Source organism: Polypterus senegalus, chromosome 8 (genome assembly GCF_016835505.1).
Source record: "Polypterus senegalus isolate Bchr_013 chromosome 8, ASM1683550v1, whole genome shotgun sequence".
Taxonomy (NCBI): Eukaryota; Metazoa; Chordata; class Cladistia; order Polypteriformes; family Polypteridae; genus Polypterus; species Polypterus senegalus.
In genome coordinates this window covers 161,194,813-161,214,360 of record NC_053161.1, presented here as the reverse complement: position 1 = coordinate 161,214,360, position 19,548 = coordinate 161,194,813, and the positions used below count along the sequence as shown (strand labels likewise).

General features: G+C 40.6%; 2 protein-coding genes across 2 annotated transcripts in view; both read right to left on the bottom strand.

Moving 5' to 3' along the window:
* The window catches only part of LOC120533370 (oocyte zinc finger protein XlCOF6-like), a 39,552-nt gene extending 25,953 nt beyond the window's left edge, over positions 1–13,599 (bottom strand). The window contains exons 1-3 of the mRNA XM_039760223.1: positions 13,109–13,599; positions 9,077–9,567; positions 2,008–3,096 (exon numbers count right to left, since the gene is read on the bottom strand). Coding sequence (XP_039616157.1) covers positions 2,008–3,096; positions 9,077–9,536 — 1,549 coding nt within the window. The 5' untranslated portion in view covers positions 9,537–9,567; positions 13,109–13,599. The remainder of the gene's footprint in view (positions 1–2,007; positions 3,097–9,076; positions 9,568–13,108) is intronic.
* Positions 13,600–15,477: 1,878 nt separating this feature from the next.
* LOC120533298 (zona pellucida sperm-binding protein 3-like) lies at positions 15,478–18,622 on the bottom strand. The gene is made up of 9 exons (XM_039760127.1): positions 18,225–18,622; positions 16,971–17,089; positions 16,740–16,843; positions 16,483–16,657; positions 16,289–16,409; positions 16,112–16,203; positions 15,919–16,034; positions 15,721–15,846; positions 15,478–15,620 (listed from the first exon to the last, which is right to left on the bottom strand). Exons 1-9 carry the CDS (start codon positions 18,567–18,569, stop codon positions 15,502–15,504), a joined length of 1,317 nt encoding a protein of 438 aa, XP_039616061.1. The 5' UTR covers positions 18,570–18,622; the 3' UTR covers positions 15,478–15,501.
* Between the last annotated feature and the right edge of the window lie 926 nt (positions 18,623–19,548).

The following is a 19,548-nucleotide window of genomic DNA, read 5'->3' as shown; positions in this document are numbered from 1 at the left end:
AGAAAAGGAGTGGAAGGTAGCAGTGCAGAGAATTCACATGAGCTCCATATGTGCAAAGCATTCAATCATTCATCTTAAAATTATATATCGAGCACATCTGTCTCGGTTAAAATTGTCCAAAATGTTCCCAGGTCAAGATCCCACCTGCGAATGCTGCAAATCAAGTTCCAGCCTCACTGGGTCGCATGTTTTGGGCCCGCACCAAATTAACATCATTCTGGACCAAAAGTTTTAAGTGCCTTTCAGACAGCCTGGGTGTCATAATCCCTCCAAATCAGTGTTTGGTGGGCTCACAGAGGGGCTTAAAGTAGAGAAGAACAAGCAAACTGTGATTGCCTTTACTCCACTATTGGCACGCAGACTTATCTTGCTCAACCAGAAGAATCCTAACTCTCCTATTCTAAGTCAGTGGGTAACTGATGTTATATACTATTTGAAACTTGAAAAAATCTAATTTTTACTTAAGAGGATCTGTGCAGATCTTTTTTAAAACCTAACAGGTACTAATCAATAACACTTTAGAATAAGTTTTTTTAATTGAGGAAGTGGATTCTGTTCCATTTTTAATCTTTCTTTCTTTTCTCTTTTTTACTTTTATTCTGTTGGCCTAGCTCTCTCTGTCTCTTTGGTGGAGGTTGATTTGACTTGAACATAGTTCTGTAAAATTTGACTTGCCTGTATGCAATGTTATTTGCTTTTAATAAATTCAATAAAATGTTAAAAAAAAGAAAAAGTTGAATGGCGGCAGCATAATACCTCCAGAAAATATGTCAATTACACAATTTAGAGCTAAGTTAAAATTAAAAAAATGAAAACTTAAAATAATTTAAAATTAAAAAACTATGTCATCATAAAAAATAGTCAAATTAAAATGAGAACAGCACAGTTAGTAAATGAAGTAAACATATGTACTTTATCGAATAATAAAATATTTTACAAGACAAACACATATAAAATTAGAAGGAAGATTTAAACCCGATTGCACCGTAACAAATATCTTCTGATTAAGGAAACAATCAGCCGTAACACCAATTCCAAATGACAAGTTTCAAGCTTTGTATTTTAATTTGGTCTTCATTTTCTTTGACAAATGTATGTCCACTACTGACACCAGCTAACTACTGCTATACTATAATTTCTAAAGTGTTTTACATATCCTTTACATCTGAGGTTTTGAATGTCATAGTTAAAGTTACCTTTTAAAATTTTTTCAAACCTCAATAACTGGACACTTTGACAAAGTTAAATGCTTTTTCTTAATTACACCGTGCCCAAGTTTAGCTGATGGACTGAGTTTATTCATCCTTTAGTCAGTTTTACTTGGACTTCTGCTGTTGTACACCTGGGTTGATCCTCTACTCTTCTCTTTTAAATATTCATAGGCTTTTTGGTTGAAAGTCCCGATTACCAATTCTTCATCCAAACTAAAATTTTAGTGGACAATAACTGGCCATTGATTAAGACTTTTATAGCACGCATATGCCATTTAGATGACATCAGAAAATTATTTCAAAATATCATGTTCTTCTAGGAGTCTATCGCTTAAGCTGTACAAGTTTACATCATCCACAAATGACTGGGGACTTCATGATGGCGAGATGGGTTTCATGACCATGGTGGGTGTAGTGCCAGGAATAAAAAGCGCGGAGACAAAGACCCAGCAGTCAGAATTTGTTCTGGCTGACAAACAAGAACCAACCCTGGACAGCAATGTGAAAAGGTTATCCATTGAGTATTCATCTCCTTACTTTTACATTTAAGATCATAACCTGACCAATGTTTTGGTGACACTACCCTGCTGTTTCCGTGTTACATCACGATTGACACATATTACTTGTGCCTCCATTTCTCATTTACTTTTGAGCTCCTTTTAGAATTCTGAGTTTGCTACTTGCCATTCTTCACTTCAGTAAAATAAATGAACCTTTTTATCAAATAAGGACCTGAAAACTCTTTCCGTATAGGAGTCCAGTAATTAGTGCCAAAATGTTTATCCATTTTCTTGCTCTCCAGTATGAACCCTTGCATGGTTCTGAAGACTTCTTTTGTCAGAGAAACCTTTGCCACATTTGGCACAGGAATGAGGCTTCTCTCCAGTGTGATTTCTTATATGGCAACGAAGAATGCTGCTGGTGGAGAATCGCTTACCACATTTAGAACAGCAGTACGGTTTTTCTCCAGTGTGAATTCGTGTGTGAGTTAGAAGACTGTCACTGCGAGAGAATTGTTTGCCACATGCAACACACAAAAAAGACTTTTCTCCGCTGTGAATTTTTGTGTGTATGCTAAAAGTGCTCCTATCAGAAAATTGTTCGCCACATTCATTACAACAATAAGGCTTCTCACGAGTATGAATTCTCTTGTGGATTTGGAGGTTCCCACAGGTGGTGAATCCTTTGCCACATTCAAAACAACAATATGGCTTCTCTCCAGTGTGAACTCTTGTGTGGGTTTTCAAACTGCTGCTACTAGAGAATTGCTTCCCACATTCTGAACAACTGTAAGGTTTCTCTCCAGTGTGACATCTTCTGTGAACCTGAAGAGTGCTACTACTTGAGAATCGTTTGCCACATTCTGAACAGGAGTATGGCTTCTCACCAGTGTGAATTCTAGTGTGTCTCTGAAATTGTGTGTTCTCAGAGAATCGTTTACCACACTCAGAACAGCAATAAGGCTTCACTCCAGTGTGAATTCTTGTGTGAGTTAGAAGACTGTCACTGCGAGAGAATTGTTTGCCACATTCCGAACACTGGTACGGCTTCTCCCCATTGTGAATTCTTGTGTGGGTCTGAAGGTCCCATTTCCTAGAAAAATGTTTTCCACATTCAGAACAATCATACCGCTTTTGTTTTGTAATCCTCAACTTATCTTTGCGTTTAGGTCTGCAATTAAAAGTTTTCCTCTGTTCTTGTAAGACAGACAGGGTTGCTGAATTTGCATTGTGCATCTGTAGTTTATTATTGGTTACCCTTGTATGGACCACAACAGGCAGAGGAGTATTCTGGAAAGTGGCAACTTTCAAACTCTTGGATCTAGATGTTGATTTCTTCATATTCTCCATTTCTGTTGTTGACAAGCTACCATTGCCTTGCTCACCTGTAGAAATACAAATTGTGAAATTAAGAAGTGCTCTAAGAAACATGAAAAAGAGTCAATCTTTTTGTCCAGAACAGCTTATTCTTGTTGAACTACACTCAACACATAACCAAACCCAGACTCTCCCTTCCTTTTTGGTTGGTGGCAGGCACACTTTAATTCATCTTAACACACTGATAAGAGTACAGTGCCAAAGAAAAACAAAACTGGGAAAGCACTGAAGAGACAAAATGAGATGCTTTATATGTGAGCAATTCACCATTACTATGTTTAAATACTAGGGGGCTCTGAGCGGTAGCCACTTCGTGGCTCTGCCACTTGCGTATGGGGAAGCAGATGTGCAATTTAAACAGATTGTTATTTTCATGGGAATTGTTACGCATGCATAAAAGACCTCTTTTACATTACAGCGAGTAATTAGACAACGCAACGTATAACTGCCCGTGAATTAATTTCATTTCTTTCTCTCTAACAAATAAACCGACTTTTTCGAATGTTTGTCCCTGTGATTTGTTAATTGTCATAGCAAAAGCTATTCTAACGGAAAACTGTAAACATTTTAATCCAAATGGTATATCACGATCTCCTTTGGTGTCTGATGTTATCCCCTGCAGATTTAATACATTACTTTTCTTGTCGCCTGTTAAAATTTTACATGTCAGAATTGTTCGACCAATTTTTAATACAATCTTGCAAAGTCCATCACTCAGACATAAATTACATAACATTACGATACATCCTTCTTTCAACAGTAATTTGGCCGATGGAACACTGCACGGTGTTGATGGTTGTAGATATTCTATGGGATATTGTAAACTGATGTTTTCATCTTCCGCACCATCATCACCAACTATTTCAGCATTGTCTATTGATACGCATTTAACCAATGTGCCGTGCAACCGATCGACAAATTTCATGTTAATTCATTTGACTTCATTGTTTCTCGGTGCTAGGATTGCCCGTGTACTTATTTCTTCTGTTGATAACCCTTCGTGATGAAATTCTTCATTAAGATTTGGATATAATAAATCTTCTTTTATTGGGAACTTAAAGTGAGGAAAATATAAAAATTTATAAGAGCTGAGAGCGCAGGAACTATGTCTGACAAAAGCATTCACACGAATGAGAGGCGAGAGGACTGCGGTCGTGGGCCGTTAACCGTAAATGGTTGAGAGGAGGGTGGGACTGTGATGTGAAACATCAATTTGCTAATCTGATTTTTTCAATTTCTTGAATTAACATTACCAACAAGGAAGATATGAACATTAATAGGAAATATCAAGGAGTGAGAAGGTGAAATGCACCATTCACTAACTTACTGCTTCATTTTTGTTAAGCATCTTCCCACGGTACAAAGTCATTTCAAATTATTTTAACTAGAAACTTAATGGCAAAGTTATATACAGTACTCACTATACATGCCACTCTAGGTAAGATGGAGGGAAGTAAAAGAGTTTAACACATTTGTACACTGAACACGTGACAGTAAGAAAATCTCAAGGAATAAGAAGGTGAAATACACCATTCACCATCTTTCTAATTCATTTTGTTAAGCACCTTTCCAAAGTACTGGGTCATTTTGGATTCCTGTAACTAGAAACTTAATGGCAAAGTTATATATATTATTCATTTTACATGCCCCTCTATGTAAGATGGAGGGGAGTAAAAGAGTTTAACACATTTGTACATTGAACAGTGACATAATGCCATGAAAGCCCCATGCAAAGCACCTGCTGGCTTTTATTCACACCCAGATTAATGCCAGATTTCCAAAGTAAATCAAAAGCAACTCATTTATTCACCAAAATACAAGGTGAAGGGAGAGTACACATACATAAAGAACACACTACTAAAAACCTAGCTGTCCTAAGTGTGCCTATATACAGTAGGACATCAACCTCTCTGCTCGATTACAGGTCTTATTTTTACACAAGTAATGTGCAGTGAATACACTTGACTTATTGTTTCCATCCTCTTTTTCTATATGTTTAGCATTCGTTTGCTCAGAGGTTGATGCGCTGGCTGTTTCCTTAGCAGCTCTTCTTTTCTCCACCCTAGTGGCCCACTTCTTCTCCTCTGTTGTTGGCATCTTTTCATGTTAAAACTGATTAAGTCAGTGTTTTGTGTTGCAATTACTTAGTATGTTTTCTTTCATTTTTCACTTAAGATGGCACTTAAGTGTTCAATCTGCCACAAAAATGATTTAAGATATGAAAAGTTAGGTGAAGTGACGGCGAAGGTGGTAGGGATGAGAACAGTGCCCGTACGCATGCACCGTATGGCCACCCTGCTGTGTGGTGCAGAGAGTTAATTCTAAAATAAAATAAAATAAAAAGATGAATAACCTTGGAGGTCAATCATCAACCCGAAAATGGACAGTAGACATCACATAGTATACGTGTACCACATTTCAGGTGAATGGGTCAAACGGTTTGCGAGCTACAGGTGATTTTAAAATCCTGGACAGACAAAAACAGACAGCCATGGTAGCGTATTATATAAGAAGATGTTTCAACACAGCCAATCTGTACTTTCTCATTTTCATTTGCCTTTTGCTCTCTCCAAAGCTCTGCCTCTTTTTCCTTCCTAACAGTGAAATTTTGACTCAGTTTTTTCTCTCTCCCTCAAGCCATTGGTCCCCAGACAATAGGTGTCATTGTTAGAAACAATTCTAATGGCAGAGGCAAGTCTGCAAAGTCAAGAAGACACACAGCTACAGTGTACACTCCAGAACTCCATGTTCGGACTAAAAGAACTTAACTATAGATAGCTCTTGGGTCTCTTGTCCATTTAACTTCATACTTAATACTTACTACTCTGGAATTGACTTTTATTTAAGAAAACAAAAAATCAGTGTACTTCTGCAAAATTACCTGAAAATGTTCAAAGGACAGAATAAATATATTTAAAATCACTTTGACCAGAGACAAACCATTACAAAGCAAACTCTGCCACAAATTATTGCAATGGTCAGGGAATGGTGGCCCCGTGATGTCTGCCACGCATTCACTTAATGCAAAACGGGGTCTCTTCCTGGATATTCTGGCTTTATGCTGAACTTCAATGACAAACAATCAAGTTTGTAAAACAGATTCAAAAACATTGCCAGTTGCTTTCATATTGTGTCTATCAGCAGGTAAGCGAGTTTCTCTCTCCTCAGAGGTTTTGTTTTGCCGATGTGCTCACCTCGCTTTTGTATTAATGGCTAAGTGAGTTTGTCTCCGACTCGTTAATCTGGGGCCGCCTTTCTGGCTCCTTGAGCTTAATGCTGTTACCTTGCACTTCCGGGCCGGACACACAGACACACACAACACTTCCACACGTAGACATTTATATGTAAGACTAGCTGTGTATAAGCCTGTGCTGTAAAATGCCCAGGTTCCTAGAAACCCATGGATTCTGACACTTCTATCAATCAATCACTTCGGTTGTGTATTAGTGGCTAAGCAAGGTTTGCCTTCCTCTGCGGTTTCATTTTACTGACATGCTCGCCTTGCTTGTCTATCAGCAGCTAAGCGAGTTTCTCTCTCCTTGGAGGTTTTGTTTTACCGATGTGGTCACCTCGCTTGTCTATCAGTGGCTAAGTGAGTTTCTCTCTCCTCGGAGGTCTCGTTTTGCCGATGTGCTCACCTCACTTGTGTATTAACGGCTAAGTGAGTTTCTCTTTTCTCTGTAGTTTCACTTTGGTAACAGAGTTGCTTTCTTTGAGCTTCATGCTGAAGCCTCACACTTCTGTGCCGGACAGACGGACAGACACACTTCCACGCGTAGATGTTTATATATAAGCATTCACATTTAATTCATCACTGGTGGAGCCAATTGGTTTTAAAGTCCAATAATCATTTTGATGGGTTTGGAGATCAGGACTTGTTATTGGAGAGTTCAGCACAGTCTGAATTTTTCCTTATTACGTATTTTTTAGATGTGTACTTTGGGCGATTGCCCTGCTAGAGGACCCCGATCTTCAGCCCATACTCTGGTTATCTGACACAGGGTGGCACATTCCACTCTAAAATGTCCTAGTAATCCTCATATTTTCTAATTACTTTAATATGTTTGAGACGTTCAGCAACAGAGGCAGCAAAGAAGGCCCACAACATTATGGAACATCCACCATATTTAAATGTAGGTCGACTATTCTTTTCCTTATAAGATTAATTTCAGTACCTAGAAACAAATCACCAGTCTGCAATGTCCAAGAGTTCCATGTTGGTTTCATCATTGCACTGAATATTTTCCATTCTGCGCAAAGATTAAATGTGTCTTTATGGTTGACTTTCAGCAGTGGAGCCCTTCCACAGCCTTCTCCCATAAAGTTCTTCTCTGTATAATGAGCATGGTATGGTTGAAACCCTCACTCCAGATCTCTCCGGGTTGCCTTTAAGTTGATTTGATGTTTTAAGAGGTTGATTTCAGCAGTGAAAACACAAAACATCTTTGATCATTTTTCCTTTCACCACCATACTCTATAACAGTGGTGAGCAGCATCAGGCCTGGAGGGCCGCAGTGGCTGCTGGCTTTTGTTCCAACCCCAATTGCGTCATGACGAGTCAATAATTGGTGATAACCCTTTACCGCCAAAGTGACATTTTTCTGCTTCATTTTCGTTGTCTTGTTAAGATTTTGAAGCTGTAATTACTTATTTAGTTTTAATCAGCTGCATTTATTGTTTTCGACTGCTCCTTACTACAAATGAGATGCAAGTGACAAACAAGCCAGCAGTTCTCCATTTTTCTTGTTTCCATTTACACCCGTGTGTATTCATCATGCAGTATTAGGGTTAATAAAAACTTAGAAGGAAAATGAAGAACTTATTCATCTCTTTTAGGTTTCACATTATTTGGATGATATCCTTAGAAAGGATCAAATCTACGATACAAGAATGACCTGACGTTGCAGAGTTAAAACACTAACAAGACATGACATTAAATAAGATCTCCGATCAGCAAGTATTGTTTTCTAATTAAGCAACTGGGCTGAAACAAAATCTTCACATTCATCTTCGATCATTTGTATCAAAAACTTGAGTCTGACAAGTCATAGTCCAGTTCAGAGATAATAATAGGCAACAACGTCGTCCACGGAGTATTTTGCTTTACACATTCGCTTTGATCTTTCGCCAGATGTCAGTGCCATTTTAGCCATTATGTGCGCCTTGCTGCTCACGAGAGTGTAGGGAATCTCGGTCAAACCAATGAATCTAACTTTCCTTCTAGCAACGAGAGTCCAACTAAAATGTAACGTTGGATTTTGTCACAGTTTACAGTTGATTACCGTCATCAACTCCTCCTCTTGACAAAAGTCGACATCAGCCCTGAAAGAGTTAAGGAACATGAAACAAATGGTACCTTTTAAAACATTGAAGCCATCATTTATTGGTTAATCACTGGCTGATTCATATCATGTGACTCTTGGAAATTAGGCGAGTTTAGTTCCACTGCAGTGACAACGGAGCTCCTCTAATCAGACTGATGTGAATTGTTCAAATGGTCACTAATAATTGTGTCATGGCAACTTGTCAGGTTTTACACTACTTTGAAATATTTTCCTTGGTTGATTTTATGCTGCTGTGTATCACACAAATGGCTGAGAGAACCAAACAGGCTCACTGTCCACTTTTATCAGGAGATATTAAACGTGACGCCCAAAGGGCAATCATGCCAAGAATATTGAAGATAACAAACCTGCTGTGTGTCATTCTAACATCAGCCTGCTCCTCATCTGACTGTCCTCATGCTGGTACCCAATGCTCATTAAGGCTTTAGGGGAGTAAAAGGCAACAAACTCAGTTGTGATAAGGACTCATTTCAGTCAAAATCTGTAATAAAGCATTTCCATTTCATTGCTAAACCTAAAATCCTTACATCAAAACATGTCCACATTCCCAAGTTCTGTGAAAAGGAAAGGAAGTACCCATTGGGTAAATCACAGCCTGGAGAGGCGCAGCCTGATTTGTGATGTTTGTTATTTTATCACTTACCTTCTCCACAATGACTGGAGCCTGCTGCCTTTTCAGGTAACGAAGACTCCATCTTCACATCGACAGAGTGGGGCTGCAAGGAGGAAGGACTACAGGGACTGAAGCCCAGTTCTAGTACCTCTTCTTTAGGGTTAAAACACTGAGAGTCTGACTCCAATATGAAGCCTTCTTCCTTTACACTGTTAACAGTTTCATTTTTCTGCCTGTCGGTGATGGCAAATGCTTCAACAGAGCCTTCCTTAATCCTCAGAGGCACCCACTCACTGTCCTCCTCTTTAATGGAAAGACTCTCCTGTTTAACTTGAGTGGATTCCCAGTCACAGTCCTCTTCCTTTAAGCCGACATTTCTTTTTACTGTGGTATATTTGGAGAGGAGACCCCTATTTGGCATGGGATTCTTCTCTATGTCATCACTGCTCCTCTCTAGAGGCTCCTGCACAGGTAAGCACACATCCTCCATATTACACAACTGTTACTGTGAATGGCAGCGTCTGTAGAAAGAGCAGAGTCAAAATCAGAAGGGCACCAAGAAGCACTGAACACGTGTGAGCCAACTCCCTTCATCAGTCCTCATAGTTTGGTGGCCACTACCCTCGATTCAATCCTCCTGCTCCTCTCTGGACTACCTGCAATATGGAGAACAACGCCACGCAGTGTTTTACAGATGTGTATACAGCATAGGAACGGTGCTACATATATAAAATATATTATTATTATCATAGGAAACATGGCTTCTCTTGATTTGTAGTAATACCTCAACAATTTAGAAGCTTTCTTTAACTAATGGAATGGGTTTTGTTATTTGAAAATAAAAAGGTGTTTGGGTATCTCTCAGGATGAATGTGTGGTAAAAAATATCATAACAAGACAAATTAATAATTGTGAGGTCGGGATTTTATATCTTAAAGTAATTAAGTACATTATATAATGTAAAAGCGTTTCCAGGTAGCTGAGATGGGATGCAAGCAGACTACATTGGGCTGTCAGCAGGAAACTATTTATTTATTTACTGTATGAGAAAGGCAGCTGCCTTCTGCTTCCGTGCTAATAAAGAAAGGAGCTGAAAATGGCAAAGGAAACACGCGATGCTGGACATGAATGATCTACGTGTTTTCGCTGACCGTGTTCACTTATAATTTAGCACGGCTCATTTTGCCCCGAGTCTGGCTAGCAACTGGAAGCAGCCAATGACGATAACAAACTCTATATGATGTAAGTAATCTAATTCTGTACCTTTTCACTTATGTTTAAAAAAAAAGACCTCACCTGGCAGAAAAGTAACAGTGTCCTGTAATAGAGAATAAAAGAATAAATAGTTATGATTTAAACTTCCTCCTGCCTGTTTTCTCTTTGAGGTTTTAGGTCACCCAGGGGGGTGACAGTTGTTTCTTCCACAAATGACACAATCAACTATCTGGCTGTGGACTGTAACAAATCCACTAGATCTTCCAAGCTGAACTTTATCCCTTCAGAGCCCTCAACAGTTATTTAACATATATGTATTTATTTCAAAGTGTAAGACTGTCCATTTAATTTTATAAACAATACATTGGCTGAAATTTACATTTTGCCTAGATTATTATGAAAGAATTTCATAGACTATAGAAATACTGTATCTGTCAGTCCACCAGACACACACTTGTACCCTTCTATACACTCACCTAAAGGATTATTAGGAACACCTGTTCAATTTCTCATTAATGCAATTATCTAATCAACCAATCACATGGCAGTTGCTTCAATGCATTTAGCGGTGTGGTCCTGGTCAAGTCAATCTCCTGAACTCCAAACTGAATGTCAGAATGGGAAAGAAAGGTGATTTAAGCAATTTTGAGTGTGGCATGGTTGTTGGTGCCAGACGGGCCGGTCTGAGTATTTCACAATCTGCTCAGTTACTGGGATTTTCACGCACAACCATCTCTAGGGTTTACAAAGAATGGTGTGAAAAGGGAAAAACATCCAGTATGCGGCAGTCCTGTGGGCGAAAATGCCTTGTTGATGCTAGAGGTCAGAGGAGAATGGGCCGACTGATTCAAGCTGATAGAAGAGCAACTTTGACTGAAATAACCACTCGTTACAACCGAGGTATGCAGCAAAGCATTTGTGAAGCCACAACACGCACAACCTTGAGGCGGATGGGCTACAACAGCAGAAGACCACCGGGTACCACTCATCTCCACTAAAAATAAGAAAAAGAGGCTACAATTTGCACGAGCTCACCAAAATTGGACAGTTGAAGACTGGAAAAATGTTGCCTGGTCTGATGAGTCTCGATTTCTGTTGAGACATTCAAATGGTAGAGTCAGAACTTGGCATAAACAGAATGAGAACATGGATCCATCATGCCTTGTTATCACTGTGCAGGCTGGTGGTGGTGGTGTAATGGTGTGGGGGATGTTTTCTTGGCACACTTTAGGCCCCTTAGTGCCAATTGGGCATCGTTTAAGTGCCATGGGCTACCTGAGCATTGTTTCTGACCATGTCCATCCCTTCATGACCACCATGTACCCATCCTCTGATGGCTACTTCCAGCAGGATAATGCACCATGTCACAAAGCTCGAATCATTTCAAATTGGTTTCTTGAACATGACAATGAGTTCACTGTACTAAAATGACCCCCACAGTCACCAGATCTCAACCCAATAGAGCATCTTTGGGATGTGGTGGAATGGGAGCTTCGTGCCCTGGATGTGCATCCCACAAATCTCCATCAACTGCAAGATGCTATCCTATCAATATGGGCCAACATTTCTAAAGAATGCTTTCAGCACCTTGTTGAATCAATGCCACGTAGAATTAAGGCAGTTCTGAAGGCGAAAGGGGGTCAAACACCGTATTAGTATGGTGTTCCTCATAATCCTTTAGGTGAGTGTATATTAAAACAATATTGTAAATATGAAATAGTCTTTCGATGTCAGCCATTGCTTGATAGATCAACTACAAACACACAGACTCACACGAAATCACTCAATGCAAAAGTCAGATTATGAAGAAATGTGTGTGTTATGTACTGCATGTAGTGTTGTCTACATGGTGTGAGCAAAATGTATGCAAATCCTCTAACATGAAAGTCTGCAATATGCACTCTAATCACCTCTGGATTGTTTTATTTTAAGTTTAAACTGTGGAGAAGACCATTAAATCACGGATAAGTGTGTCATTGCCCAAAACATTATAGAAAGCACTGGATGTTTTAGCACACACCTTTAACCTCGTAGCCGCGACATCATTTCTTATGTGCATACCGTAGCTAACAGATGCTGTATATTCAGTTACTTAGATCACGGTTAAATACGTTCAGTCGCCATACCCTACACATAAACTACAAAATAAACACGAAATGCATTATTAAAATCCTTCATATACAGATGACATCGCTCAATACCGGCTTCAGCGCGCTGTATAAATATGCAACGGCGCGGCCGATGACTCGGGCGCTTTAACATCACGTTGCGAAAACCGTCAACGAGAGTGAAGCGCGCTGTGGACCAGGAGAACCGGCAGTTAATCGGGCACGCAGGCTAACACACCGATCGATTTACTGGACATTACAGGAACGATTACAGCGAAAACAGGATCTGCCTGCTGTGCCAAAAGAGCAGCTCTGGTGTGAAGGGAGGCCCTTACAAAGAGCGTCCACCGTGTCTCTTCGCCGCACTTTACCATCTAACAAGCACTCGGACACCTACTTGAGGCTCACCAGAGCTGCAAACCTGTCCCGATTAAATATGTCATCACGAATTAAAGGACATAAAAAAAAAAAAAACTGAAAACTCAACGGGCCCTTCTGAATGGCCATCACAACCGCACCGAGCTCAAAGTGAAGAGACACCAGACGGACAGACAAGGGAGCAACGAACAGGCTACATGTCTGGGCGATTTCTAGTAATATTACGGATATGAAGTGAACAGCACGGGGCACATCAATGACGCACAAACTGCTTTGTATCTGCGATTGCCGATGCTGGTGCTGCTGCCGTGTCATGTATTTTTTGTCACTCATTTCCCTCGCAGATTATTTAAGCGCGTACCTTTTATCTGTCAGAATCGGTATCCTCCAAACAGGCATTATAGACTGAAGAGACGAACACAAGGCTTCCATCCACGCGCCGAAGAGACAAGCAGAGTTGCACCGCCCGTTTCCGTCGCTCTTGATGACGTCATCACCAAATCTGATTACGTTTGTTTTTTTAGCTGAGTTGAATGAAAGCCGACGAAGATTCAGAATATAGTTAGCATACTTTAGCTGTGTGACCCGTAGGACAATGGGCGTTGGGGGGTTTAGGGTACTTACTGTGCTGTCGGTTAATATGCTAGATTAGAACTAGTAAGCAACTAAAGGTTTTACTGAATACCTGAATTTGTATTCAAGCTGACACAGCGGTGGTGGGTCTCATCAGCAATGGGGACGAGACTGTGAATTGGTGCAAATGCAGCAATCTGACTCTTAATGCAGACAAGACAAAGAGATGATTGTTGACTTCAGCAAGGCACATGCTGCCCATACCCCACTGCACATTGAGGGCAGGCATCAATATTTTTTAAATATGTTCAAACTAAATTACATGAAAACTTTGTATTGGAGTCTTTATTCGTGTGTTAGCCACTGAAGAACTGACAGATGTCACAGTTTGATTTGCAGTCCTGCTTATTCAAGCACTGGTGAATCGACTGCTGGAGTTAAGAGTTGGATAAATGTTTTGCAGCTCCAACTCCAGAAATTCAGCATGTAACAGTTACTTGTAAGTATCTGAATCGTCGAAAGAGATCCAGATTAGTCTACAGGAGAAAGCACACTTTGATTTTGAAAAGAAAGATATTGTGAAATTCACCTAATAGGTTTCTTATGAATAGCAATGATGAAAATGGACCTGAAGCATCTTTATCATCCTTATGATCTTTGACAGCATCCTTTAGTAATGCTGAAAGTAACAAATAAACATCCTCACTGTTAGAAGCTCACTGGCTCTTGAATGAATTCCTCCCCATATACTAGCGGTGCTATATCCCAGATTCACTACTGGAGAGAAGAGCACAGACAGAAGTAGAGTGTAGAGAACATGAAAGAAGATGGCCAGCTAACACAAAAGCAGGCCCTCACAGTTAGAAGCCCAATTGGCTTTTGCCACCAGAGTGTTCTTTAGCTTAACTCGCCCAAATGATTGTATTCTACTATTATAATATGCAGCTTGAGGTGACATCCAGCAGCTCCAAGTGCCTGCATTATTTGGATATTAAAGGCCCTGCCAAAACAAGTGAAGACAGATTTGTTTCCTTTTTGGCCAAAATTACTAACATCTCAGCTGGCTCATTCTGGATTTCAGATTTTTGCATTGATGTTAGACAAGTCTAACATTTACTGTACTAATGGGTCTGACAACCAAGTAGTTGCAGCATTCAGGGTCATCTGCTTATTTTTAAACTTGACATTAGAGCACAACTACATAGAAAAGCAAGAGAGGACCATTTAAAGCTTCAGCAGAAGAGACATTTCCAAAAAAAGACTGCTTGGGTTTTTCCAAAAGCAGAAATTACAGGACAAAAATTGACAATCTGGATGGACTAAATTCCTGCAGCAATAGCAAGTCTCTAGACCAAGGTTGGGTACGGGAGAAGAAAACCCCTTGTCTAGATTATGGCATTTCTCTGGTGCCAACCAAACATTGAGATTAGAGCACCTCTTTAGACCCATGCAAGATTCTCTTCCCCAGATTTAATCCATTTTTGGGAGGACATTCACCCCAAAAAAAAAAAAAGCCACTTAAGTGAATCTTAATCACATTTCCAATGCTGCAATTGGGGTTTGGGGGTTGTGGAGAAGCAACAATCTTCTCCATTTAGATCGATCGAGTCCTGGTGCTTCCAGACTTGCTATATAGTTGACATGGATGCTATCCAGTAACCAAAAACAAAGGGTGGAATCCTTACAGTATCTCTTCAGAGACTGGGCACCACTGGTTTGACCTGTCAAATGGTTGCTCATGGAGTCCCAAAATGAGGCACATTACCTGAATTGAGAGAAGCATAACTTAAGGCACTATGGACATGTGCCACAATTCCAAGTCTGACCTGGCTCACAGGATCCTCATTGAGGACTTTAGAACTGAGGTGCTAAATGGGCATCTTTTGCCTGCTAAAGGGTGGAACTGGACCACATGCAATTGTTTGGCAAACCCCCCTCCCCAGAAAAAACCCACACAAGCAGTGTGGTGGGTGTTTTACTCTGTACCAGTGCATGGGTCAACCTCAGATAAGTGGCAAGCACTAGGCAAACTGGATTAGATCACAGAATAGTGAAAATTGAATCCTCTTCTAGGTGGAGGGGATTGTCTGACAAGATCATGCAATACAAGGATCAGGTATTGACCCACCACCCCAAAACAAAAAAAAATACTGGATACAAGGTTGCAAGCATTAATACATTTTATTGCTTGGTATTAACAGTTTCTTTTGATTTTCTGTAGACAAAGAGTAGTACAGCCACACAGGAGACAGCCAGGACACCCACAACAGCTCCAAGGATGGAAGCTTGGAATTGGGATCCTGCATGAAAAGGCAAAGCATTAGGGATAAATGTTAAGGACTGCTATTTAATGGAATAGCAAGAGTTTTAAATTAATACAAGCCCCTTAATGCAAGTTACCAGAATTGATTTCATCTTGCTGGCCAGACAATGACTGTGATACAGAAGACAAAGGAGAGACCTGCTTCAGGAAGAGGGGTCCAACAGAAATGGTCTCCTCCCATCCAGCTGGAACACTCACTTCACCTGGAAAACACAATTGCAGTTTGTGTATCCAAAGGTTGGACACTGCAGAAGTCTGCTAGTGAGGTCACTTACTTGCTCTCCTGGGTCTGTATCTGGGGGCACCAGGGCCCCTCCTGAAGGGAGGGGGGTTGGCACAGTTTGTGTCACAGCAGCTACAGACACCATCATTCCCATCCACAGAGCTCCACCTAGAAACAGCCACCAATCAAAACCTGCCTACTTATTAGCCAGACTGGCAAGGAAAAGGGCACACCTGTACACTCACTGGCTCAGTGCAGAGTTGTATGAACAATCCTTATTCAAAGGATCAACATCAGCTGATGCCAAAGTCACCTTCAGACGGCAGGTTATAAAGATCTGAAAGTAGACATGCAAGAGACTACAGTTACACCTGGGAGCTTCAATGGGATTCCTCCAAAGGAGATGCAAGGAAAGGACTTACTGAACTAGTAGTCAGGCCATAAAACCTGAAGGCATCCAGCTGGAACTGCATTACAGACTGGGCAACTCTGGGGGACACAAACTGGGAATTGGAGCCTGTCAGTTGGCTGTCCAAGAAACACCTGCAATACACAAGAGCGACCATAGCATTGTGTTTCCAGACCGAGATCTACTCAGACTATTGCTCACACCCACCCATTATTCCCAATGAAAATATAGGCTGGGGCAGACAAGTTGGACAATGGACTGGCCACACAGCTGTCCACAAAGACACGGAGAGGCTCATGGTTAGTGCTGTCCACAGATGCTTGAAGGTTAATGAGGTCTCCTAGGAAGAAGGTATTGGATGGACTTGGCCCACTCCAGTCACCTGCAGAGTGGAACATGACAAGGGGTTACATCCACATCTAACTAGCAATACAGATGGAATGTTTTTTTAGATGTACACCTACTGCTCATTATAACCAGCGAGAAGCCCAGAATATCCTCAGCAGAGATTGTGGAGGTGTAGGGAACCCAAGTGGGGTTTAAAGCATTGCTGCTGACATTGTGGAGCCTGTGATGAGAAGTTTGAAGATTTAGAATTGAAGTGTGACAGAATTCCTGTACTCATGTTAAGCTATTAGAGCCAAGTTCCAAACACAAACCAACTCCACTTGTGCCTTAGTTACATGACATCTCACCTGTTGTAATGGCATTCAATCTGCACCACAGCTGGATTTGTTCTTACAATGGGGAGACCATCAATTGGAGAAGGATTGTAGTCCAGGGTGAAGGTGTACACTATCTCAGCACCATGCATCTAAAGAGATGAACCAACAATTGTTACCTGGATTTGTAAGCAATTTTGTTTAAAGCTATTCAAGTTATCCTTGGAGCAAAACCTAGACTGGATCAGTACATGTAACATCTATAGAACCCAGGCTGACTAAATGCTGCTACTGCACACTTGGATTGAATATCTAAACATTTAACTGTAACCTCCCAGCTAGTTGGATTCTATCAACTCTCTAAAGCATCCTAAAAGGTTACATACTTGTAGATAATCAATTGCCCTGCCAAGTCACTTTGCCAATTGATAATTTTTATCTAGTTCTTTTCCAAATCTTTAGCTCACAAAAAAAATGAACTAGACCTGGCCCACATTTGTATCCATCCACAAATCAAAAGGTTACCCGAGAATCATATGAAACATTTTGTAGAAATGCACTAATTCAGTATGCATTCTCAGCTTACTTACAACCACATTTAACATTCTGTACAAGAAATCCAATTTTGATGAGAAACTTTGAAATTTTTGCAACCAAACTTCAATTTTGCAGCTTCCTGAATTAATCCAAAAGCACCTGCTGTCTAGTCAGGTACTCAACCTTAGTTGTAAAGGATTACAAAGTGATTAGGTCACCATTTTAGCCACAATTCAGAGGACTGGGACCTGCAGAGACCTTGTGCCTAAAGGAACCAATGGAGTCCAAGTTTGTACAATAGTGGGCCAAAAATCAACGCGTTTAACGCTTACAATGCAGGCTAAACTTTACATGGGCATTAAGGGGGCTGCTATACAATCCTTCAGATCTTGCAGTCCCACCCGGAGAGCTTTACACTGGAGTTCAGGGAGCACTCCCGTCGTTCATAGTATGCCTCGACCATATTCACTTTAAAAATTTTTAAATGCAGCCCAAATACAAAGTTTCAGCTGCTAGACTAATCACCGTGCTGCGCAAGTCGGAATTCGACCGACCTCCACGCTCCCTACCAGACACGTGCCCACACAGGTCAAGAGCGGGCTCTACACCAGGGATGAAGGATAAACCGGGTCTGGGCACAATACTGGATTTAACTGTCCAAGTTACAGCCACGTACGACTAAAGACTTTCAGTAACGATCATCTTGACACTGCGGATTAGGAAAAGTACACGAGCACTGAAGCAACTCACCTCCACGGTGCTCCCACAGCCCTGCAGAGGCGCTTCAATCACAAAGGGCTGAGCACCGGCCGGGCTGGTGACTCCACAGCCACCCATGGAAAGATCAGAAGGCTGCACCGGCTTTTGGATGCCCAGCAAGTCCGGACTGATGGTGACGATCACCTCACTGTCGGTGCACTGAGCGGTTACGGTCTGCGGAGCGCCAGCTCTCGGCTCAATAGGGTTAGCATAAAGCACGACCGCGGGCTTCTGCTGCTTTGCAATAACATGCCGTCCTTTAAAACGGGGCTGAGCAAAAGCATCGCAGAGGAAAAAGAGCAGCAACACCAGGGCTATCTGACCCTTCCACCACATTTTGAAATAACAAATGGAGAAAAAAATAACAAAACGAAGTAAGCTTTGAAGTGCAGCGCAGTCTTTATATACACGAATGAAGGCGTTCGGCTGATTAAAGTTAATAACACGTGCGGATAAAAAGATTGCCAATCAGTCACCAGTCATTTGAAATAAACAATAAGCGTGAAATACTGAGGTGGATTACGGCAAGAAGATAATACAATTAGAAGCGCAAATTTAAACAGACGCCAAAGCGAACGTCCATCTCAAGCAGTAACTTGACAGTTCTTTGAACACGGGGAAGGAATTGGGCTTTAAAACTCTCGATAATAAAGCTTATTTTGCGAAAGAGAAAAACAAACACTGCTAAATTATAAATGTTAAGGGTGATGTTTTGAAGAAATTTCATTTAGGAGATTTGTGGACAACTTTGCAAACTAACATGGAAGACTTTGTAAATAAAATAATTGACAAATGTAATTAACTTGAATGTAGTCAAGTGTTTTTGTGGATATGAATGGTTAGTTGCTATACAAAGTCTTTATTGAATATTTATGTAGCTTCGATTTTATCTCATTTTGATTATGGATTAAGGTTTTGAATCAAATTCATTTTTAAAACGTTTGGAGTTATGGCGACACAAGCGCTATGGATCTATTGTGGTAAAATAAAATCATCAATATCAGCCTTAGAAAGGAGCCAGAGGATCATCCTTCCACTTACATTGAGTTCATATTTTGTTGGTTAAACATAAAAGGTCATAAACTAAATCACCCTGCAAAAACATAATGAAAGGCAACTGGGAGAACCACAAGAAAAGCAGGAACAGTTTTGGATGGATTAGTTCAAACAATGAAGAGATGATCATACATTTTGTTTTGAGTCCAACAGTGACTGTGCCTGTGACTGCTCCATGGTTATGTCATAATCTGGAAGTTGAGCTCAGATTACATCTAGAAAAGGTGTTTTTGGCCTATTGATGTAATTTTGAAGTAAT